The sequence below is a fragment of the Odontesthes bonariensis genome, chromosome 18 (assembly GCF_027942865.1).
Source record: "Odontesthes bonariensis isolate fOdoBon6 chromosome 18, fOdoBon6.hap1, whole genome shotgun sequence".
NCBI lineage: Eukaryota > Metazoa > Chordata > Actinopteri > Atheriniformes > Atherinopsidae > Odontesthes > Odontesthes bonariensis.
The window spans coordinates 17,919,138-17,943,600 of NC_134523.1; the positions used below are offsets into that span (position 1 = coordinate 17,919,138).

Below are 24,463 nucleotides of genomic sequence, written 5' to 3' on the forward strand. Positions count from 1 at the left end.
TCTGGACTATTTTCATGATTCATTTCTTGGCATTTTTCTGTTGGACAGAGGATTATTTTTACATTTTCAAAGATGTAGAAAATGTATAAATAAATTCCTGTCCTCCTGAAAACCTTGAATAAATTATGTTAGCTGCAGTGCTATTAATCTTCCTTTTTGTCATCCCTCCATCTACAACTAAATACTAAACTGTAGAGTCCGATGAAGAGATGGACTTCTGTCTCTGATGACTTTATTACAACACTCTTATTAATACACTTATTGCAGGCCCAGACACCAAATCCACCTCATGACTCTTTTAAGGGAAATAATTCTGGTTCAACCTCTCCGACAGGCTCATTGCTATATCAAGGGCACAGAAGGATCATGTGTAACTATAACACACATGCTCGTACCAGCCTCATCCATTAAAACTGATACCCAGTGTGGTTTAATGTAATGAGCTTTTATACTGCAGCTCGTCAGTATGCTGAAGGCACGCAGAGACCTATTCCTTTAGTTCAAGCAGTCTGGATTAAGTACTCTCCCACACTCAAGCACATTATATTAGTATTGATCATGTTTACTCCATTACTCCACCCAGTATTTACTCACGAGTTTTATGAATGGAATATATTTTCAAAACACTGGAATTACAGAGCTAAATGTAGTTTTGGAGACACGTTGAATCGGTTTAATCTACACACAAGGTTATTAAAAATGTGGGACTACATCTCCCATAATGCCACGGGGGCTTGGCAGAGTGTTGTGTGGCTGCCGCCGGACTGCTGTCGGTAGAAGGTGCAGAGAAACGTGCTCACTGACACAACCATGCAGGCAGCTCAGCCCGGACCATATGCAGCAGCCGCCGCCGCCGCCGACATGTAGAACATGGACATGATGATATGAAAGATGGACTAAAGAATGTCATCATCGGCATTATGTTCCCGGGAGTTTTCTATGCACTGCTGGCGGGTTTCCTCGGAGCCGTGGCGTCGTCGTCGGCCAAACTGTCCCTCGGAGCCGACTACCTGAAGGGAGTCTGTGAAACCGGACTCCGGACGTGGGGCGAGCAGCGGAAATTTAGACAAGCGGACGAAACTACCGCCTGTGACCGGGTGAGGCACCGCCGCGGTTAAAGTTGCTCTTAATTATTAACACAGTGAGGATGGCTGTAAATAATGCAGCGCCGAGCGGGGAGATGTCTCTTGAAGGAAGTTGGGGGGATTGTCTCCGCCCGCCTCTCCTGACTCCCCTCAGCATCAGCACCATTGGCAGCATCACACGGGGGAGCCCGTGCAGCTACTCCCTCGTGCAGTGTCCGCTCGCTGAAGGACAAGCATGGTATCGCGTTATTGTCTAAACGTGCCGCTTTTCTCAGGGTGGCATCTTTAAGGGGCTCAGGTTTCTCCAGTGACCTTCACGCTGCCTGCTTACGTCACACAGTGATGTCAAAAGCATCTGCAGACATGTGTTTGTAGTCTTAATGTCAAACTAATCTGTGGGGAAAAATCAAAAATTGGGACTGTAGATGGTTATAGAATGAGTGTAACGGCTCTTCGGCATGCACATCGAGATTAGTCTCCGCCATATCAGCCTTATAATACGGGATTTCAGCCTGTCATCCTGTGAAATATCCAACTTTGACAAGCTTAAAATGTTATAATGATGTTATTTGATGGATATTTATAGTGCACAGATTTGTTTTGTGATGTCTTGTTTTGAGCATCAACCATCTACAGGTTCTGCTTATCCAGTAAAAAACACTGACACTGCTATGTTGAATTATTCCAGAGGGCATGCAGTTATGTGGTGTAGTTTGATTTTGTTCAAGTTACTTCTCACATAGTTATTGATAAGCATTGAGATTATTAGACTGTCCAGCAGTTTTTTTATAATTCGGCCACTGCTCTCACACTGAAGATTATTTAACATGGTAAGACAACAGTTTCAAATCAAAACAGACTAGTGTGCTTGAACAAAACTATCAAACACAGGCAGCTACACACACACTTACCTTCACCATCGGTCCTTATACATGAAAGCATTTTGAAACCATAGACCCGCATGCTCTTAGTAGATCTGATTTAGCAAAACAATTCCCAAATATTTCTGTATTGTGCTCATTGCTTTAATTTGATTTAGACATTTTCTTCCTCCTCTTTATCAGCGACTTTAGTGTTTTCACATGAGCCCAAATTCAATCGGTTACAGCTTCACAACTATGAGATATAACTTTTATATACAATAAGCAAACTTGTTCCCATCTCTGGACCAGATTTAAACTTGGTTAACATTAAATACAATCCGGACCACGAGGCTTTGGGGTGGAAAAGATTAAAAAACTTGTGACACACACGTGAAAGCTCAGCTGTCTTATCTGGATCAGATGTGCGGGTGCACATGTGTAGGGGGATGTCAGTGCAGTGAGTCCACATTTAGTGCATTCAAACGGATGCAAAACACCATATTTCATGAGCATTTCTGACAGGTTTCTGTTTGGTTTTCCAGCTCCACATCCCTCTGAGGCTGCTGTGTGGCGGGCTGCTTTTCACCTGCAACGCTGTGATGTGGACCTTCCTTGCCAAAGCACTCAGGTATTCCTCTTCCTCCACCCGAACCACTGTGACCACCACTGCCTCCAACTTCATATCTTCTGTAAGTAAAGGCCTCTCACAGTTCTTGTGTCTCACTCTTGTGGTTTTGCGTTACTCGTCTTGCGAGCAAAGGGTGAAATTAATTGAAATGACCTTTTCTTCCTTATATAAGCCACTCTATTTTGGAAGTAGGCCGACCTACATGTAGAAATAACTTGTTACCGCTCTTGTTCATTTCCAGGTTGGATGTTTCCCTTAAAGGCATCTTTGTTGGCTGTTTGCTCATTTTATTGTCAACTTGTATTTTAAGGAGTAACTTTGATTGATTCATTTTGTTCCGCTGCAGGCTTTCCTGGGCCAGCTGATCTTTGGGGAAACACAGATAACATTGTGGTGGGTGGGGATCTCTCTGACCTTCTCTGGTCTGTTGGTCCTGCAGAGGGTTTCGCCGCAGGACGCACAACAGAATGCTGTCGCCGCCAAGGACGAATAATATGGGTTGTCTCCACGGTCCGGCTGTGGTGTGTTTAGGCTCACAACCTCCTCTGACACCAAAGAATAGTGAAATCTGACCAACAGCAGCTGCATTAAATCCACTTTTCTTCTCCGACTGCAGCACAGATCATTAATAATGAGCTACTGCTCTGGAGCAAAAGAACAAGAGGAGTTGGTTGTTGTCTTCCAGTCATGTAAGCAAGTTATTCTTTGTTTCCTGTCAAATCTGCTGGCTCAGTCGTGGTGCAGCCTTGTTTAGTCCAACTCTAAAATCCTGAGGAGATGTTGGCTTTCAGCCACTCCAGTCACAGCACAGTCAGGCTTGTGGAGACGAGCTAATGGACGCATGGGAAAAGCTATGAAATCATCATCGTCCGCAGGCTTTACAACAAAAAAAAAAGAAAAGCAAAAAACTATTCTAGCTTTATATTACTTTTGGGAGATCAGGCAACTATAGCACAACAACTCATGAGTTAAAAGATGTGACAAACGCAAAGAGACTTAAATGATTAATGGAATATTTTTTGGGAAATCTGTGCTTCCTTATTGAGAGTTACATGAGAGGATATTTGTGCCAGTCTCGTGTCGGCACAGTAAATATGAAGGCACATGTTGGCATTGCTTAGCATAAAGACTGGAAATGGAGGAGATAACGAGTCAGGCTTAGTACAAAATCCAACTTTAAGCACTTTCTAGTCTCTCTAATTAATGTGTTAAATCTTATTTGTGCACTATGTCAAAAGACAAAAATTAAGAAAAAAAGACAATTTGATCTTTTATGGGGAAGAATCTGCAGGAAAATTTCCTGCCTAAAAGTAGTGACTCATTTTAGTTAGCTGTAGGGAGCTATTAAATCTCAAAAAAAAAAAATTGTTTTTGTGTAGATAATATTTGGAGATTAACATGTGGTGGGTTTTGCTACCTTTGAATAGAGCAGGTCTAGCCGATTCCACATGTTTCACATCTGTTGACAGCGGAGCTAACAACCTCCTTATTAAAACTTCATATCTGTATAAACATGAGAGGGATGCAATTTGGAACTATAATTTTAAGAGAAGTGCACATAGACTGTAGACAAGATGGAAGTAGCCACTGTGATGTAATTCTCTGGTTTATGGACACCCATTTCAAAGCCTTGAGTTCACCACCATCTTGGTGAAAATGTAGAATACAGGGATGCTCTGACTGAGAACCATGGAAACTGTGTACACTTGCAGCCCGTCATTCCCAACGTAGCCCTGTTCCAAAGCAAAGGCTGCTTTACTGTGGTTTTACTCTAAATGGGACCGGAACTTACAAAATGACTATCATTTTCTGTTAAAGAAGAGTGGGAACAAAAAACTGAGACCACCAACCCATTAGGGAAATATTTACAAAGGTCACAGATTAGTGCGATCTTTTAATGATGGTTTCCAAGCAGTGGTGACCCTCAAAAGTCGCCCCCTGCTGGCCCTGACAGAAAATGCACTGTTTGGCTTTCAAACCAGGAGGCTATGTCCATCTTTTGTGTACAGTCTGTGGAGGAACCAGTTCGTACAATTCATACTCATTAAGTTTCACAAGCTAACTGACTGATCTGAAATCATTTGCTGGGTTTTGTATGTGAGCAGTACGCCTCCGGCATCACTGACCACGTGCATGATGTCACCATGAAGCAGTCTGTGCATTCTGTGTAGGCTTTCTTAATCCTCACAGTTCTTTCAGTTACAAAGACACTCACTGTAAACTACCTACACTAAGACTGCATTGTATGTTTTAACTGAAGCACTCGGCTAAGAAAGTGCACTATTGTCACAAGTAATAATCCTGCTAATGTAGCGCCGAAAGGCTTTTCTCTGACTCAATAACACTGAAGTATCTCATAACACTGTGATGTGTTTACCAGAGAGAGACCTGCAAGCATTACCTAGAAAGGAAAGAACATCCCAATATACAAATCAGCTCTGTACAGATGCAGGGATCTGCCTGACCGTGATTTAAACCTGCTTTATTGAACAGTGTTTTAGATTAACACTTTGTTGTTGTATGAATACATATCATATTATAAATGCATAATGGTAGCTATAATTATTGTCTCCAATACTCTGCAGCAGCATTTGCCAATGTCCTTCATCCCTATAAATGTGAGTACAGCGACAACACGATTATGATGTAAGGCTCTAAAATTAAAGGATAGATAGGTGATGTTTCACTGCAGGGCTGTAAGATCAGGCGGAAATCATCAGTGTTGTGCTACTTTAAAGGAGATCTGTTCTGCTCATTTCCAAATCAATACTTTTATTTTGGTGAAGGCTTTACTATTTAGGAATAATCTTCACTTCATATTGAATCTTTATGCATTCCATCAGTTCTTAGCGTCTAAAGATGAACTCCTTCTGAAAAGCCCGGAGTCTTCTGATTGGCTGGCTTGCTGGAAGCCTTTGCTTGTGAGGATCAAATCATCCCATGTGGCAGTTAAGACAACAAACGGTCCAAGTATAAATACAGCCTTCCTGATTGGGGAATGATAATCTAACCGCATAGCATTTTAAATAACCAGTGGTACAGGGAGCTGTTTGGTGGCAGCAGAATATAGTCTGTCCGCTTCACTTAGCTGGCTGATTGGTTTGGTTACTGGCGTTGCAACACATCTATGGAGGCTCGTGCTGTTGAGCCTCAAAGTCCAGTTCGGATAGAATCCAGATTTGTGATAAAGTGTAAATTTAACGATAAAACTAGTTTAAATTCTTAGGCATGCTGTGCCTGGAGACCATGCATCATCATCCAGTAGTCACAGCTATCTGAAACCTGTGTTTCTGGCTAACAAGGATCATTTTCTCATAAATTACATACTGTATATGATCCGGAATCTGAAGAAGCATAATAGGTCTCCTTTGTGGAAGATACTTTGAGGAATGACCTGCAGTCATTAGATGGGAAGAGGAACATCAGGAGCGAGTTCTTGGTCATCTTAGCTCAGCAACAAACAGCTTAGCTCTGACTGAAGATAACAAAATCTATCGATCAGCTTGTTTTTAAAATGTCTTTACATTGTTAAATATGTTAGAAGTATAAAGCCAATTCTAGCCTTACGTTACTTTGTGATAGCAGCAGCAGCAGCATCACACAGGACCTAAAGGAAGTGAAGGTAAAGAGAGGCGTAAAAATGATGATTTGACATTTCATCTCAACTTGCTGAGAGAAAAAAAAATCATTACCAGTCACATGCCCATCTGATCAATAAAGCCCATCACAGACTATTAACAAACTGATTAACTCATTAGTTACTGTGGCTAGATGTTAGCCTAGCTTAGCACTCACTGGAAACTGAAACTGAAAGGTGGAAATCTCATTGATAATCTCATCATGAGGTATTTTCCTACCCTGCAGTTTTATTCAGGGTTACTGTTGAAACTGGACCATCTTATGGTCAGGAGCAGTGTGAGGCTAACACGATGGCTGAATAATGAGTTTGGATTTGAATGGTTTTGTTTAGGGAACCACTTCGGTTAGTCTAACAACGGTCCCACTCAAATAGTCAAACACAGGTTCAAAAACTTGTCCAGGCCGGCGAGTCGAGCTCCATACAACCGACACAACATGTGGCACAGACATGAAAGAAACTCCCAGTTTAAATATACAGAATTACTTTGACAGTCGTGCTGGGTTCCACTGAGAAAATAAGACAATTAGGATCCATCTTAAGGAATAACACACATATTGTTTCATGAATGTGTCAGAGTTTACCATCAGACAGGAGAGGTGGTAAGAATCTTGTCATTTACCCTCAGCAACATGATCGCTGACATTTCTTTTACCTACTGTTGTGCAGTCTTGGCTTCTGATCGTGAATGCTGTGCCTGGCTTTGACGGGGTGACATGGTGAGGGGTAAACCATCTACCTGTGAACCCGCTTTCACTGTAACCCAAACAGAGCTTCTGCCGCAATCACAGCTGCGACAGCGGCGTAGCTGTGAGTGCGATGCGTTCCTACCTGCGTGCACGTGCATTGTTTATGTACACAGGGATTAGAGAACAGCATGATGTTGACCTGAAAGGTTTGGTGTCACCTTGACAAGTTGATGTGCTGCAACTTCATCAAGAAGTAATATTAATCAATAGTTTTGATTCATCAGTCTGTTTTTGTGTCGTGTTAAGAGTTGAATATTAACTAAGGGAATGCAGATCTGTTATTTGCATCCGAAAGCTGCTGCACCAACAAATCTATCCATAAGGTTCAACTTTGTAACACAAAATGACAGTTTGATCAGATGTCTCTTTGCTTTAATATGTAATCGATAAAAATGTCTTACAGTTCATGTGAAACAGACATTTGCAAATGTGTAAATATAGTGTTGATTTAAAAGGATGTGTAAATTGCTATAATTATTCAATAAACATCTCATCTGACAAACGAGATTCTCATTTCCATCATTCAGACATTGCTGTGGGAAGACTGATAAAGCTGCTGCGCTCTACGTCCTCATGAACTGGATAAGATGGGAGGATGTTTTTCCTTTCCTTCTTCATTTAGTAACAATCCTGTTCTGAATCTAAACACACTCGTGTGTTCAGTAATTAAGAGCATGCTTACTGTAATGAGTTTGGAGTTGGCTCCCGTTGTATTTACATCCATTTAGTGGCAAAAAAGTTCTGCTGCTTGTTTCGGGTCCTTCAACCCAAACTCACAGCAAAACATGAAACAGTAATAAAACTAAGCAAAATCAGACACAAATTCTTCTTACGTTACTGTGGTGGAAAAGAAGCATTTTGTAACCGTTCACTTTTTATTCTCCTCAGATTGAAACTCTGCTCTTGCTTATGTAGCTTTCTGGCCCCCAGTCTGTAATTGGGCTCCTTCTGGTCTTATTTTACTTGCATATTATCTGAAACCAAGTTAACTGTGAAATTAACTAACAATATAAATGACTTTCTCTAATTCTCTTAAGTTTTCCTCTTACTCGAAAGCTCTAATGGCGTCTTTGAGAGTCAAGCTTTGATGACCCCGAGCCATTTTTAATGCATAAACCTAACTAAATGAGACACACGAAACGCCCAAATCTGACCATGTAATTGTTAATTCCTAAACCTAACTAATTACTTATTAAAAGTAACTAAGCAGAAACTGTTATCAAAAGAAAAACTTTTACAGTATAGGAAGCCCCAAACAGTGATAGTTTTCTATGTGTGTGTGTATATATATATATATATATACATATATATATATATATATATATATATATATATAAAAATAAAAATAAAACTTGTTAACTCATTTAGTCAGTTTCATAGAGTGTCATGACTGTAATGTTATCACAAGCATGAAAAAGAAAGAACAACTTAAATCCAACAGATTTAGATTCACAGCAGACTTCTCTGAAACTGTATTGATTCATCTAAGGTTTTGAAAACTAACTAGATCAATAAATAAATAAATAAAAATCAACTCAGTGAGCTTCACATGCACAAAACATAACTTTAAATATAGCTGTTTTTCTTTCTTAAATTGGTTTAATCCAAGAATTTGTACTTCAATGTGTTGGAAATCAATAAAGTGTTTTTATGGATACCCGTTTGTGTTATTTAAAAGACATCGTTCAGATCTTTAAATTCAAAGGGATGCAATATTAGTTTGGTGTTTCCGCATTTTAGGGACCTAATGGTGACAAAACAATATAAAACCTCCTGGAGTCACTCCAATGAGAAATAAGCATGTTTTGTTTGTTTTATCTGAGACTATAAGTGTCGAGAATGTGCATCCTGAATGAATGAATCTTGACCAAAAGTTGTGTCAGGGTCATACAGTTTTATTAAATTCCCCTTTAAACAAACAACAGTAAAAACAGAAGAAAGAAAAAACAAACGCATACCTTTGCTAAATATTATTCGTATCTGGTCAGTTTGAAAAATAACCAAAATAAGAAGCTGGTGTACTGCATGTGTAAACCTGTCATATGTCCACATAATGGTGACAATTATAAAAATATTTAAAAGCCTACCAGACATCCTCATTCTTGCCCATGCTCCACTCTTAGCACGGTTACTTCAGAGCCTTCATTCATCAAGCATTCAGTTTGGCAAAACACATGTTCAAATAATTCCTTAAATCACCTTTAAAAGCATGTTTTTAAACAGGCTACCGTAAGGCTTTCAAATACATACAGCAAAGGCATTTTTAGTCTCTGAAGTGGCCCGACTTCCTAAAAGCATCAAATTCTCCCCCGTGAAGGTAAAATCTAAAGCTTTCACAGCTTTGACAAGTCGAAACGCGCACTTCCGAGTTATCGAGGCCTCTGTGAACATTCACCACTGACCTGATGGTGACTTCACATCTTATCCCGTAAGGCTTTTGTTTTTCCTTCCTCTCAGATGTACAACTACGATGACAAACTGGATTATCCTCAAGCAAGTTCCGTCCACTAACATATATTGCTCTATTTCCCTGCTTTTCTGTCTGAGCTGGTGATGGTTATCGCAGAGCAGTAAAAAACATGTTGTCAAAAAGATGCTGGTTTGGCTGCCCGGTGGATCCTGAAACTTAAGCACAAAGTCACTTTTACACCCACAGTCTGATTCATGCTACAATTACACAGCTCTTTGTATGTTTTGTTTCTGGAAGGTTCTATTCAAAGTAAGTTTAAGATTGCCGTTTCTGATTTAAACACTATATTCCTAGAAAATTTTAGTAAGTCACATCCTGATATCAAAGATCAACATTAGAACAGAGAAGTCCTGCAGTTGGAGGCTAAATATAGCTTTCTATGCTTGTGGGCACTTAATCATGAAGACGTCTGCAAATCAATGCAACTGCTCCGCTACAAGGTATTTAACGGCTATAAAGTATCGCAGAGGTGCTTGCTTAATGTTACAGATGGTCCCGAGAAGATGTGAGAATCAAGAAAACACTAAAAAATGTAGTCCACCGCAACGCCACCTTAATCTGTGACCGCTGGAGTAAACATTTCTGATAAAGTCACTAAAACCTGAGAGCTACAAACATAGCAACCAGAATGTATGGATATATATATATATATATATATATATATATATTTATTGTATGTATATAATAAGTGTTCCAAAGTTCCAAGTGATCCAAACGATCGAAAAACAAGGGATTCGCAGGAAGTGACGCATGCCTGTAGGTTTGGTGCATTTTTATACATCTGACATCAGCCTCACCGTTTCTGGTTCATTCGTAAATCTTTAAGTTACTCCCGATGCGATATTTCCTATTTTCTTGTCCGGACTGAACACGCAGCTGGTTCAGGTTTGAAGTGAAGCGACTGTCTTTTTAATCAAACGAAGCGACCTTTGGCACTTCAACTGTGACCTGTACGACTGAGCAACTTCATAACTCATTGAAGACACGATGATTTTCTGTAACTTTGTTTTTGTAAAAACAACAAAACACTGATTTCGTTTTTAAATTATTGACGCAGAAGAAGGACCGGCACATTTTCTACTCTAATATTTACAACTCCCAACACATTTTCAACTGGGGTTCTGATTATTAACTTCTTGAGTCACAAACGTTGCTCCTCTGTTGCATTTCTCACGAAAAAATTACAAAAATCTGCTGTGGTCGCGTCTCACAAAGGGAAATCTTGAAGACTTCTAAACTAAAGTGGTCATTGCTGCTCTCCAATCAAACTCTCCTTGTATGATTTGTTCTCTTTTTTCATGGCATGCCAAATGAGGTGGGACTTTACTGGAAATATTCATAAAACTTGCTCTTAAAATACATAATCCAAAAAAAAGCTCCCTTTAAACGAGCGTGAACCTGGACTGTCGTATTAAGGCAAATAAATAGCAATATCTTTAAAAAAATATTAGATGCCACCGCTCACTAATGCACTGATCTAAGGCAAAACATTCAGCAAAAAGACACTAATACAGCCAATGAAGTGAGAGGATCGTGACAGTGCTCACAGGAAGACAAATCCAGGTGTTCGTCTCCTGGACTGCGCTGCTTGGAGCAAAAAACTTTCTGGACTTCAGTTCACAGTATTTAGTCTTAGAAAGAAGGAAATGATAAGACGTACTGCAGGGATTTTCGCTCCAGCGAACGCCGAGTTCAGTCTGCTGCTGTGATTTTTGCAGACTCTGACGTGTTTGCCTTCCAAATTTGTTGCGGCTTCACTCGGGATGTTTTTTCCCCCCTCGTACAGCAACACATTGTTGATCTCAGTCAGCACCAAGAAAGGAAAATGTACAGAAAAGATAAAAGCTGACAACAGAACACCCTGAAGTATCCATAATTCATAAAGGAAAGAAAATGCAGAGTTCGTGTCCAGGTCAGAACTGCTCAGTGCGTGTCCACGGCAGCTGAGCTCAGCTCAGCTTTCACACTATGTATTGGTACAGATCTGCCTTGCCGTGGTCGGGTGTTGCAAATGGGTTGAGCCAGGCTATAGAGAACGGGTGGCCAAACACCACCTTCAAATTCATCCATTTAGTCTTTTTTGCCCATCTTCTCTCCTCCTTCTTCAGCTGCTCGATACCCTGCGGGGGTGAAGGAATGACAGATGTGTTGAGTCACATTCAAAGCTGATACTGAACATCTGCATCAGCTGCAAACACAAGGAATAATTCAATGTGCCAACATAAAAATGAATCATGTTCATCATTTGTTTTTGTTCTCCTCTCACAGGTCTTATGAGTCACTCTTAGTATTTCCTGACGTCAGGTAACACACGCAGACATACACTCCCGCATGATAACTGCAGGCCCCACTAGACTGAAACTGACTGAACTCGATTATCTTTGTAGTGAATATCATGACACGGTGAGTCATCCACGTGGGTGGTTTTGAGCAGAAAATGTACTGAACTCTACCCTGCTGACGGCTGTAAATGGATTACCTGCTCCCGCTTTCATCTGCATGCTGATTTGGTAAACCACAGCGTGATTGCAGAGGCATTACTCTTCATCTTTTCCATTTCATTTTGGGAAATCAGAACTACTCCAAACAAATCAAAGAAGCCTCCAATGCAAACTACTTTCTAGCAAACTCGACTCTGGTGCTCCTGACCTCAGACTTTTATTACTTTGATGCAAATCATTTATCTATTTTTTTTTTTTTTTAGTATTTTGGGTGTTTTTTTTAATGTTTTCACTGACAGGAAATGTGCATCAAATGTCTGTGTGACCCCAGAAAAGAACCAGGCACAGTTTCATTTATGGTCTGAGATGCAAAACAAAACAAAAGTGAATTCAACATTAAGACACACGTAGAAAATACTGTTTAAGCCTAACAAGCAGCAGAACATGTCACAAAATAAGACAGTCTCGGGTCACCACAGCTCGACAGAGTTACGTTTAAATGGCATAATACCGACAGACGTTCGTGTCCCTTTGTAATTTTTTTAAGGACGCCCACTAATGTCACCTCTTTTGGGAGCCATCCTGCAAAGTTCAGACAGTTAATGTTCTTGTTACCATGGAGACTGAATGCACTCACTGTAATGAGCTTTAGACAAAAAATAAAAAGTGCCTGCCAAATGGAGTATTGATCCAATTTGGTTATCTTTAAATGTTTGTTAAAGTAACCGTTTTTTATCGCTTTAAAAGACAGACGGACCGCCGTCGTGCCCCCATACATGAGCGCTGCGTCTGTAGATGAACACGTGACACACTGTTGGAAAGCTGAGACTCTTGCGTTTTAATCAATGCAAAGCATTCTGGTATACGTGGGTACTATCAACTCCAGAAACGAACCAAACATCACAAAAGGGAGGCAACTCCTCTGTAAAGCTTCCTGGTTATGCACTGATTGATATTTTACTAATCGAAATGTCCTAGTTTTATTGACAATGGTCCCTACAGTCTAGTTCAGTAACACTTTAGGGTCAAATAAATCACAGATCAATGTCACATAGTCATGCAGCTGGCAGTTCATCTCTCACTTATTCTCCCTTATAAGTCTGGTGTGAATGGAAACATTATTGATAAAGGGATTTCAGAATGAAGCCAACGTCATTAGCTTTTGATTGACATCTCAACTCATGGATGGACAAATGAAATATTTTCATTCGGTGTGTTAAAACATCTGCTACTCGGCCTCGGTAGCTGAGCGTTACCTTTTAAAAGAGACCAAAATAAAACATTTACTCCATGTGGCTCCAGAAAAGCTCTAAATTTACTTTTGGTATATCATAGATAGCCATTTTAGGCAGATTTTCATAGATTGGGAAGGGGTGAATTTTTCAACCTAAGAGCCGATTTGGAGAGTGATGACTATCTGTTGAGGTAGCAATAACAAGATTTGAGTTGGTATAGCTTAGGATATATTTACCAACTAGTTTTAAAAGTTGTTGTGTAGACTCCAGAGACAACAAAAAATAAGGAAAATTAATGTTTTTGGGGTTTTTTTAAGGGGAAGCGAAGCTGGAAAAGTTGTATGAAGGTTGTACAGAAAAAACAACAAAAAAAAGCCATCCGTTTTGAATGTGTTCACTGAAATCCTCCCTGAGGTGAGAAAAAAAAAAAGTCAGAGCCAGAGCGACACATATCCCACAAAGCTGGTTTAAAGCACTGACATGAAGGCTTGCAAGCTGATCCTCCAGATCAAGCAAAGCTCACGTGGGACCAGCAACACTGCTGCAACTGAAATTCCCGCACAGCGGAGTGATGGTGGTGAGGCGACCGCTGTGTCACTCACCGTTTCATCAGTACAGATGGAGTGGACCTGAGTCCCAAACATGACTGCAGTGAAGATCAGAAAGAGGAGGCCCTCGAAGCAGAGGAGGATGATGAGGATGACTGTTGCTGGAGGAGAGAAGCTGCTGCACTCTGGGGTGGAGAGAAAGATTTCCCACATTAAAAACAAGTTAGTTTCACCCTAAAGTCTCCAACACTCACTGATCTAATGGCTGATTCTCTCAAATGAGCAATCCAGAACTGGTTTATTATATAAATAAGATGTGACTCTCAGATCTGCCGGTCTTATCCCAAAACAACTACGACACAGTAAAAGTGAGTGATTACGACAACATGCCATCTTCTGGGAGGAAAACAGTATGAACCAGAAGAAGAACTGCCGAGAACAGGTGAGGAACAGAGAGCGAGCAGAAACAATGCCCAGGAGGAAGATATCCAAGGAGCTACAACAGGTAGCCGCAGCGTACAAACTGATGCAGAGCAACACAGATGTTGTTCGGCTGATAGAATAGTGACAAAGTAAACAACGGTGCAGGCAAGGTACTAACTGGGATCTGACTAACTACCAACTGAGATCATTAATTCATTAGGAGAATGTTTACTGAGGAAAGAAATCAAGAAATAGGGTCATTTTCTCATAGATTTTTTTCAGTGAATTTAGGGCACTTAGGCAGAGGCTGCATTCATTTTTTATACAACATCTACATTCCCAGTTTACAGGGAATTCAGGAACTTCTGGACTCTCCTAAACTACTACAGCAAAGGATAATACTTGCTTGTCCAGTCTTCTTCAAAGCAGAAAACAAAGTGGAAGGCCGCCATGAACAACGCATGGAAGGATATTAGCGAGATGTACATCTGAAAGGACACAAACACAGATTTAATGTCAACAAAAATATCAAACAGCTCACTGTTATAGACATCGCATACAATGATTATATTATTATGGCTATCCAGGGCCCATCGAATCATTATTCATGATAAAGTAGATACTGTTTAATGCTGACAGAAGTAGTGATTCTGGTCCTCGTTGGCACTTCAGGACTCACCGTGAAGAGCACAAAGTATTTCTGGTTGTTCTCTCCGACACAGTTGTTCACCCAGGGACAGTGGTGGTCCATCTTTTTAATGCAGCGTTTACACACACTGCGGAGACACAGATGCATAAAGATAACAAACTGCGAGGTAGTTATGCCCACATGACGTCAATGACTCACACATAAACCCTGTCAGTCCAACCTAAGTCGTGCAATTAACTTAAATGCTGACCCTGACAGTTGCGAGACAATGTAAGTGGCTGCAGGGGGGGGGGTGTTACAGAGCCACAGCGGGCTGACAACTCTTTATTTATCTTATGCCAGGCAGAAACTCAATGCCTCGATGTGATTTGTTTACAAACTTTCAGAAGGAATTCCACCGTGATTAGAGAAAATTGTGTCACTGCAGTCCATCATATGAACAAACCACAAGAATGACTCAAACTATCAATAAACAAGAATAATTTCACTCAAACTGAAAGCCCCCTTTGGCTCTGAGATTTACAATTCAATTACTCTGAGGTGTTTTTGCACTTTTCGTGCCTGGAGATCCCAGAGAAGCTACTGAGCGGCCACAGAGGGAATCCCTATTATCAAGGTGCAGCAGAGTCTGCAGGGAACCGCAGCACGGGTAGTGTTAAAAAGAAAAAAGAAAAAAATCGGAGAGCACACAGAGGGGAGGGGAGGAGAGTCGGTGCAGAAACAAACAGAGGGGGAGACAAGTTCCATGCGGGAGCTCCACATCAGACTCCGGCAGCCTGAAAGTCTGCAGTGAGGCCTGTGCCGTGTCCTGCTGTACCTGCAGTGGTGAGCTCTGTCGGGCTTGATGCTGCAGCACTTGGGACATTTGTACACCACCTGTCCTGGTTTGAGCTGCAGGCTTTCAATGAATTCTTTGGTTGCGTTCCCTTTAGGCACCGCTCCCTGGAAGAAAAAGGAGAAATAACAAGAGACATATCTTTAGTGTCTGTGTGAGCAACTTCTCACTTTGAGGTACAGCTGATGCAGCATCATCTGAAGCTGACGTTAGGCAGCGATAATAAGAAATGGGCTGGATAACCTTTGGAGTTTTGTTTTTATGCTCTCAAGAACAGAAAAAAAAAAGATCTATCCATAAAATGTCCTTTTTAATCTTGAAACTATTTAAACTGACTTCAACCATCACGTGCAGACTGAAGCATGCATCTATTTATCTATCTGTGATATGAGGCTAATGCTCGTGACTTTGTGGCTCGATAGAGATTAATGTCAGTCAAAAGTATTTTCTTGGTGCTTTGAACACCACAAGCCAAATGCCGTCTAGTTTCTTTATATTCTTGACATCTCTATGCTGTGGCATATCTGAAACTATCCATATCAAAACAAAATAATCCCCAGGGTAAACGGCCATCAGGCCAGAGGAGAATTCTGCATATTTGATTTGAGGGAAAACTTTCCCTTTAAATCCAACATTAAAGTAACTTTCCACGACTGCTGTTTCCTCGAAGAGTCTGAGGCCCGAGGCAGGTGCAAAGACACTACTTCACATCTATAAGACCAGAATGTTTGAACAAAGATAAATTAAATGTGACTGACCGGGTCTGTGCACATCGCCTTGGCGTGAGAGGCGAGGGCAAGCAAGGCGAGGCCGTTGAAGAGCACCCCGTTGAAGAAGCTGTAGGCTACGTTCTTGACCGGCAGCAGCATGACAAACACCACCACAAACTGGGCGTAGAAGACCAGGAACCAGGTGATGATCCCGCACACGATGCCGCAGCCGTCGCGGATGAACCACATGGTGTTGGAGCCGCTGCGCGGCGGGGGAGGGGCGCAGTGCTCGGGCTTCAGGTAACCAGCTTGCCGCTCGATGTCCCTGGTGCGGTTCGGCGGGCTCTTCATCCTACAGCGCCCGTGGCTCCAGCCGCATACTGCGAGGAGACAGATGGAAGGGGAGGAGGAAGGGCAGAGCGATGGGAGGAAAATTAAAGAGGAAAGGAGATAGAGAATTAGGCTACGGACATGAGGAAAGAATGTGGCTAAGATGAACTGCACGTTTAGCTATTTGCAGTCAATTAATCTGCTGATTGATTCATTTTCTGTAACAGAGTGTAAGAAAGCTTCGTCCAACAACAATAACAAGTAGCTGTAAACAGATTAACAGGAGCAACCACATGGGCCCTCAAGGAATATGAAGAAATGCAGGAGCTAATAAGCTGGCGGTTAATCAGCAAGCAAGGTTCAGGTAAATACTCAAGAGGAAGAACAAACTCTGTCTGGTCTGATCCCGTAAGACCAAACCATCAAGATTCCTCCCACAGCATCGAGAGGAGGCTCCTGCTGTTGGAAACTATAATTCCCCTTTTGGCCTTAAAAGTGAAACTAAACTAGGCTTTGACAAAACAGTCCAAACAATTGTCCTGAACCGCACCGGGCTTAGGAGTCTGTCTGGAGACGAGGCTCATGAATAAGCAATCCAGCACGTCCAAGTGTGTGTGGACAAAGAGATGATGGGATTTCAAAAGGGCCAAAATGTCAGGAAACCGGAAAGTAAAACCACAACTGGGCCTCTGCGCCCTTCTCATCGCTAAAAACTAATCTTAGAGAGGAATCAAACTGTTTGGTCATCCCTGACAAATAAATGTATCTATCAAGCTTAACTGGCCAATTGCCTTTTCTTGTTTTTCTGTTCATATCAATTAGGGCTTGACTAATGATCCTGGCTATTAGGAAAGAGTCTAATCATTTTTAAATCAATACACCGTTCCAAAATCCGTCAAAGTCATCCCTGGATTTCATTAAATCATCTCACTGTCAACAGATCCAGATCATTCAGCAGACCCACACAGCACCACATTCAGCTGGACTCAAACTCAATCACAGGGTTAGGGGCGATCCTTTTTAAGCCCTTTAAGACAAGTTCTTTTATCAGTGGCTTTAAAGCTACTTTGGCAGAAAATGATACAAAACGGCTACTATGAGATTAACTGTCATGAAACGCTTGTCTGCTAAGCTAAATCCGACATGTTCTGCAGACCTTTTTGCCTTCTCTTGTCCGAGCTGAGAAGAAGGCAATCCATATGGAATAATAATAAAAATAATACTTATAATAATCTGGTTCCTGCGGCTATTCGGGCACAAATATTAATTCGTTTTTAACTGGATCTCATGAAAGACAAGTTGCCCCTCAACGATAAAGTCAGAGGCTTTCCTGGCTTTCCTCTCAAATGAAGAGTGTCATGTTGCAACAGGGACTGTGATGCATTCAAAGACAGTCTGATTTAGCATAATGGACTCGTAAAGTTACGTAAGATCGTCTCTGGATCCGCGTAATGCTTCTCTATAGAAATCATTACCATCTCATCATTTACAGCTTTGGACAGCGACACTACTCAATATTTGGACAAATGGACATGTTACAAGTTTTCCTGTGAGATTAGGCTGTAATCTCCTATGCCTGCTTTATTCCGTTCAGTCTCAGGGGACATGTTGCCACTCAGTCTCAGGACCAACACGGAGACAAACGAGACCAGAACCACACACATTCACTATCAAACCCAAAGTCCATTTTTAATGCCCCAGTTAACCTAGAAAGCACATGTTTTGGACAGTAGGAAGAAGTCAGAGTACTGGAAAAATCCCAGAGATTCTAATATCATCAAAATGGTTTGACCTGACCGCAAATGCTTTCCATGTTCACCAATAATGTTTCCATTTACCTTCATTAACCCTTTACACCTCTTTCTGCTGAGGTTTAAAAGCACTACGATATATATATACCGATCTCATGAGTATCCAGTGACATTAAGGTCAGAGAAACACTGCAGCACTGATTTAGGAACAATTAGTTGTAAACCGATTTTTATGACAGTTAATTGTCAACTAAAATTTAATGGACATGACAGAAATGTCCTCACAGTGTTTCATTTCATCGTGCTGAGGGTGGAAAAGGTTTCCTACTGGTCAACATTGCAGACACACTGAGAATAAGTCACAAGTTAAAACAAAAAAATAAAATAAAATATTCACAGCTGCCGGGGACTTTCTCTTTGTGGCTCTAATTCAGCACTGATCGCCACCACGATGCACAGCACAGGATCAGTTAAAGCTGCATTCACTGACACAACTTTCAGGTCCCTCCCCCAACCTCTAACAAGCTCCGAATCGCCCCCCAAACCCCTCCCCCTCTGTGGACGAGGTTGTGCACGTGAGTTCACACCAGCGTGAGCGCACACAAGCTGGGGCAGACTCACGCTCAGCAGCGTGTGCACAAGCTGTGATTGACAGGTAGGATTCCTCCACCCTAACTTGATTGGTTAAAAACAGCCGGGAGCGCTCGGTTTTTGTAAGCATGATTACAGGCTTCAGAGGGAGCTACAGCTTTCGTTATTTTTCCTAAACAGCCTATTTAATATTCTACTTCCAGAATCCCATGACAGTTCAAGCTAATATGACTAAAAAAAAGTTGCCGACTGCCGCTTTAAGAGCCTGGAAACTGCAAACATCAAATCTGCTGAACTTAACGACGCCAACTTGGCCACTGTGGGCATGCTGGTGTTATCATTTGGCTCAGAGTAACACTGCGCGAGTCTCTGTGATCGGATAAAGACGTGACCAGACCTGCGTGAACTTTGCGCGAGTCAAACAGAACGCTGAAGACACTGTTTGAATTGGACCGCCTTCTACAACTGAAAAATAACCTTTTTGCTTTCACAAGATGGCAGAAAAACATGGAAACGCCTACAACATGAGCACTAAGTGGATTTAGGACTGTGAGACAGAGCGGATCTCATGACAGAAATTAACCTCCTAGCTTAAGAGCATCCTTTAAACCTCCGTATGACCACCATGAACCCTTCAGCATAGCCTTTTGACCCTTTTATCGATGCCCGTCATCTCACAGCAGGAGTCGGGCCCAGCGGGAGGCCCTGTTGAAGATCTGCTGTATCAGCTTTCATCTGGGAATCCCTGTAGCACCTGCCTCGGCTCCAATGAACATAAAGACTGAGATACTGTACTACCCGAGTGCAATCTTTAGCTTTTCTCTTTACTTTCCCCCTTACATCCACTCATGTGTTAATGTAACAGGTGTAATCTTGGAGTCCAGATGGGGATTTTCAAGATATAAATCATTTCTAATGAGCTCCTACTCCACAAGCTGCTACACTACTTCAAACTGCTTCTTTCATTTTATAAAATTACAGATATAACTTTAGCAAAGAACAGCAGTTCATTGATATTAATTTACTTTCAGCAAGTAAAGAATGCATGACCTCATGTTAGAAAGAGGAGGGGAAAAATAAAATAAATAATATCTTTATTATTAACATTCCTGTTTAATTTACTTTCCCCTTTGTAGCGATTTACAGTCTTAACCATTACATGTACCTCCATGAGCACACGTTAGGCTACCAGCGTGATGCATCTTCATTTCTAAGTAATGTAAAATATTGAATATTTTCTTTTTATGTGGATTTGGATAGTTTTATCTTTTGTATTTTTGACTCTGTGCTGCTGCTCTTTGGGCTCATATTTGATTTAGATTTAGTTGTTTTCTATTTAAATATTCAGATGATGATATAATAAAAATAATTTGGATTTTCACTCATTCTATTTCATTTTGGGTTAAAATGGGCTTGAACTGGACTGTATCTTTGAGATGACAAGTGTTGTGTTTTATATGAATAAAACTGAATGGAAGATACGAATCACTACAGGCATGTGGGCTGGTTATTGATACCCATCATCATAATCTGGATCTGCTCATTTAGATTAATCTAAAAAGGTTTGTATAAAGTGAGCAGCCTGTGATTGTCCTCTAATTGACAAAGGAAGCATCAAGAAGATTTTAGTTTACTCACCATTTTAAAGATTGTGTTACAAAAGCTTGCTGAACAAGTTTAGTTTCATCAGTCAAGCTACACGCGCCTAATTGCCTGGACAGATCTGACCGAGCACGGGGAAGAAGCACTTTTCAAGTAAAACTTGTTATCGTGTGGGAAGTGCTTTATAAAGGCTGGTGATGTCATTATAAACGATTGACTCCATCTGAAACAAAAGCTTAATTCAGTCCTCGGCTGAAAGGGCGGGAGGTCGGAAGAGACACAAACCCAAAGACAACAAAAAGCTGTGAAAGAGCTGCAGTGAAACTGACTGCACAGAGTTTATTATCAACTCTTCGACACATCAGTGCTCTCCTCTGTGTCCCACTGGACAAAGAGTCCTCAGCGTTCACTCAGTGAATGCCTGCTTTTTCAGTCAATGAAACAGAAAGTCGTCACAGTTGTCACTCAAAAGAAAAGACACCACAGTTAGAGGAGTTACCGCTGCAGAATACCAGATTTATACTGAAGCGCTGAGCTCACTAAAAATGCAAGCAGCACATTCAGACACTCAATCAATAATTTGTGGGTATGTTTGACACCCTGCCTTTTCTCCCCATTTCCCTTCCTTAAGAATGGCTTCTTGACAGCCACCCTTCCATGGAGACAATTTGATGAGGCTTGGGCCAACAGTAGATGGATCAAGTGAAGGTCCAGATGCATCTCTCAGGTCCTGTGTCAGTTTTTTTGCTGGATTTTCTTCCTCTTTCTTAAGGATATCACTTTCAGATACTGTTCATCTGCTGTAGATAGTTTCTTTAGGGCTGACACTTCTTCTTTTGTCCTCCACTTGTCCAGTTTCCTCAAATTCTTAAGGACACACTGCACACCCTGCTGAGATATGCCAAGTTTTCAGCTAATAGCTCTTTAAGAATCACCTTGTTGTAAAAGTTAAATTTTCTGTCTGTCAAACTGTGTCTTTGGCATTTTTCATAGATTCGACTAAAGAAATGGGAACAAATGATGCGTCTTTGTGACAGGTTGCTAGTAACAAAGTGCCTAAAGATACATTTCAAACTGTTTTTTTGCTGAGTTGTCTGTTATGTGTTGACAAAACACAGACTCATCCCTTTAATTAGGTGTCTTTTCCTTGATCGATTCATAGGTCAGTGTTAAGTGGCTTAATAAAGAAAAAAAAAACACCTGGAGTGGACTGAAAATGAGTGAAAAAAAGCAGCCAATGTCCAAAGAAAAATTTGGTGAAACCTTGCTGAAAACGACTGCTCAAAACTACTTTAAAAGATTACAAGAAAGTCTGGCTGCTTGTAGACTAAATATAAAGAAATGAGAAAAAATAAGGAGGTATTTACGGCTCTTCTATGAAACCCACCAGATTCAGTGAAACTAGAAGATTAGCAAAACAACAAAAGGCTGACGGGTGAGGTATTAATAGTCCCCAAGAGATGGACTAAAAGACTTTCTATTGTAAAAATGATCCAACTCTGTGACTGCCTGAATAATATAGATGCTTTATCCTTGACCACAAATGAATTTGGACCTTGGTATGGGGTGAAGAAGCTTATGGTGATACAATCTTATCTTTATAGAAGGATATTTACAAATTTCCAAAGCCTTAAAATCTCTTGTCCTGTCCAGCCAACAGTCCAACATTTGATTTGATTTGTTAGAGGAGAAAGAAAAAAATGGAAACATCTTAAGGTAGTTTATAGATGATAATGAGGAGATTAAAACGTGAGTATGTGTGTGCCCATTGACCAGGAGGACTCTGACTCCCAGTGAGTTTCAGTGAATATGGTTTTCAGCTAAACTGATTTTAAGAAGACAAGCAGAGCCTACATAGTTACCACTGCATTGTGTGGCAACACTTAATGGACTTCCAGAGATAATCAACGCAACAAACCGTGGCAGGAAGTTAACCCTGGCAGCTGGAGCAGGATGTATGGTTTTCCAGGAGGTTGAATGTTGGAAACTGATTTTAAATAAATTAAAAATGTACGTGTTATTACAAGGGTAAAAGTTATGCTGGCTAAACAACCCACCTCTCACACTCTCGACTTTAAGTTCCTTGAAGTTTCCACGTTTCAAGCCTCTGAGGAAGTGAAACACACCTAAATTTGATGAACGGTCCGCCCCGCTGCCGCCGATGTGCTCGTTAGCTCATTCCCAGCTAACGTCATTGATGTCCGGATAGCTGCTTTGCAACGACTCCGCGACTCCCGCTGCCCCCGCTACGACGAGGCGGTAATTTGTTAATTCGTGAGCTAACTAAAACCGGTTGCCTCAAAGCAGGCCGCTGTCTCGGTTCTACCTCCTCGGTCACATCCAGAGAGCTCCCCGGGAAGGAAGACAACAAAACAGGTTCGTCCAACCAGGAAGTCAAATGCCCCCTTCGGCCTATTAGGGATGTCTTACCCTGAGCTCAGACTGGCAGGTACACCTTCACTCGGTCCTGCTACAGTTATACAATAACACCTAGATTCCCTACGTTGTGTACGGATGAATGCAACAATCACATTTTAAGATTACTAAATAATAAAAAATATTTTTCTCATCCTGTCATAAAAAAAAAGGATCATATTGGATCAAAGTAGAAAACAGATTTGTAATTTCCTTTGTTTCCCAAAAATGAAAGAAATTTATTTTAAAACAGGTTATGATATTCATCCATGTGGTTATTTATTTATTTTTTTGACAAAAATTTAAGTTAGGCAGCAATTAATGTTCATTTTGTCATAAAGATACTATGACTCAGGAACTGTTAAACCATTTTGAGTTCATGAGTGAAAGTTTACCACCAACAAATAATTATCCCTGCTTTCACATCAAGAAATGGTTCAACTTGATCATTTTTCTTGCAAAAGAAGATGTTAAATTTTAAGAATACAAGTGGAGGTTTTTCAGGGTTCAACCAATTTTTCAAAGTCTGTTAAGAATATGGAAAAATTCAGTGCCTAAAACTTTTATAAATCTTAGAAATATATGAACTAATCCCCAGAGATTTAATCACTTATAGCAATGACTATTTGTCCTGTTTTTTTGTTTCTTTCTTTTGGTGTTAAGTGTTTGTATGATGCTATGATTATTTGATGGACATACTTTGATGAGCAGTGCCTTTCTGTTTGTTTTTTAAACCAACATGTTCACTTGTGAAGCGGTGTGTCACTGCAATTATTCATTAAAAAAGGAAAAGGAAACTTTTTCTCAGTCCTCGTGCTGCTAATGACCAATCAAATTGTGGCACAAGCCATAAAACCTCTACAGTTCAAATTCAGCCCACATTGGAGGGGAAAACTCTGCTGTGGCTGATTGGATCAAAGTGATCTGCTTTGTGCAAGGATATGATGCTGGAACTTTTGCTTGGTTCAATTAAACAAATAAATGTGACTGACTGAAGAAAAGCAAAAGCAAGAGCACATTTCCACAATCATTGATGATATGGGTCTGATGTCAGGTAAAGGACCAGAGGAGACAGCAGTCATTACAGTAAATGAGAGGTGGACGCTGAACTTTTGGACTTTGTCTTGTTCCATCAGTCAAAAGGAGGTCTGGTGATGCTGAGGTCATTTTGCAGGAAGATCATGCATCTCGCCACAGAGCGGCAAGGATCCATCATCCTGCAAAACCGATCTGTTGACTGCTGTGCAAGAAAGATGGAGCTGAAGATCTCAAAGAATTCAAGCTTTCCAAAAAGCCAGAAGAACTATAACGAAGTACTAACCATGATGTTTTATTAATTCATAAAACAAAAATAATTTTGTTAAAAGGGAGGCATGTTTTACAAAGCCAGGCTTCTTGTTTGTTTGCTATCCAATGAAAATGCCTAATTAACATCCTCCAGCTGCGGTGGTTCTATGATACAGTAATAGGCCGTAAGGTGAACCTCGAAAACTCCTTCAGA

The 24,463-nt window shown here is 40.9% G+C and overlaps 2 protein-coding genes across 3 annotated transcripts; one reads left to right on the forward strand and one right to left on the reverse strand.

The window, feature by feature from the left end:
* Positions 1 to 791: 791 nt before the first annotated feature.
* On the forward strand, positions 792 to 7,449 carry tmem42b (transmembrane protein 42b). The gene is made up of 3 exons (XM_075450153.1): positions 792 to 1,097; positions 2,491 to 2,637; positions 2,923 to 7,449. Exons 1-3 carry the CDS (start codon positions 885 to 887, stop codon positions 3,067 to 3,069), a joined length of 507 nt encoding a protein of 168 aa, XP_075306268.1. The 5' UTR covers positions 792 to 884; the 3' UTR covers positions 3,070 to 7,449.
* Positions 7,450 to 8,836: 1,387 nt separating this feature from the next.
* zdhhc3b (zDHHC palmitoyltransferase 3b) lies at positions 8,837 to 22,963 on the reverse strand. 2 transcript variants are annotated; one of them, XM_075449405.1, is made up of 7 exons: positions 22,674 to 22,963; positions 16,322 to 16,653; positions 15,546 to 15,670; positions 14,759 to 14,855; positions 14,486 to 14,567; positions 13,711 to 13,841; positions 8,837 to 11,552 (listed from the first exon to the last, which is right to left on the reverse strand). In XM_075449405.1, the coding sequence occupies exons 2-7, from the start codon at positions 16,622 to 16,624 to the stop codon at positions 11,394 to 11,396; spliced, it is 897 nt and encodes a 298-aa protein (XP_075305520.1). In that variant the 5' UTR covers positions 16,625 to 16,653; positions 22,674 to 22,963; the 3' UTR covers positions 8,837 to 11,393. The 2 variants fall into 2 exon arrangements, with proteins under 2 accessions (XP_075305520.1, XP_075305519.1); XM_075449404.1 differs by having other exon boundaries at positions 22,605 to 22,962.
* Positions 22,964 to 24,463: the final 1,500 nt, after the last annotated feature.

What these genes read in the sequence shown, in the direction of transcription:
- tmem42b (XM_075450153.1), top strand. Translation starts at nt 885, where the DNA reads ATGAAAGATGGACTAAAGAATGTCATCATCGGCATTATGTTCCCGGGA. An exon ending in AAACTACCGCCTGTGACCGG is followed by an intron (nt 1,098 to 2,490) that starts GTGAGGCACCGC and finishes TTGGTTTTCCAG; the next exon opens with CTCCACATCCCTCTGAGGCT. An exon ending in CCTCCAACTTCATATCTTCT is followed by an intron (nt 2,638 to 2,922) that starts GTAAGTAAAGGC and finishes GTTCCGCTGCAG; the next exon opens with GCTTTCCTGGGCCAGCTGAT.
- zdhhc3b (XM_075449405.1), bottom strand. Translation starts at nt 16,624, where the DNA reads ATGAAGAGCCCGCCGAACCGCACCAGGGACATCGAGCGGCAAGCTGGT. An exon ending in AGGCGATGTGCACAGACCCG is followed by an intron (nt 15,671 to 16,321) that starts GTCAGTCACATT and finishes TTTTTCTTCCAG; the next exon opens with GGAGCGGTGCCTAAAGGGAA. An exon ending in AATACTTTGTGCTCTTCACG is followed by an intron (nt 14,568 to 14,758) that starts GTGAGTCCTGAA and finishes GTGTCCTTTCAG; the next exon opens with ATGTACATCTCGCTAATATC.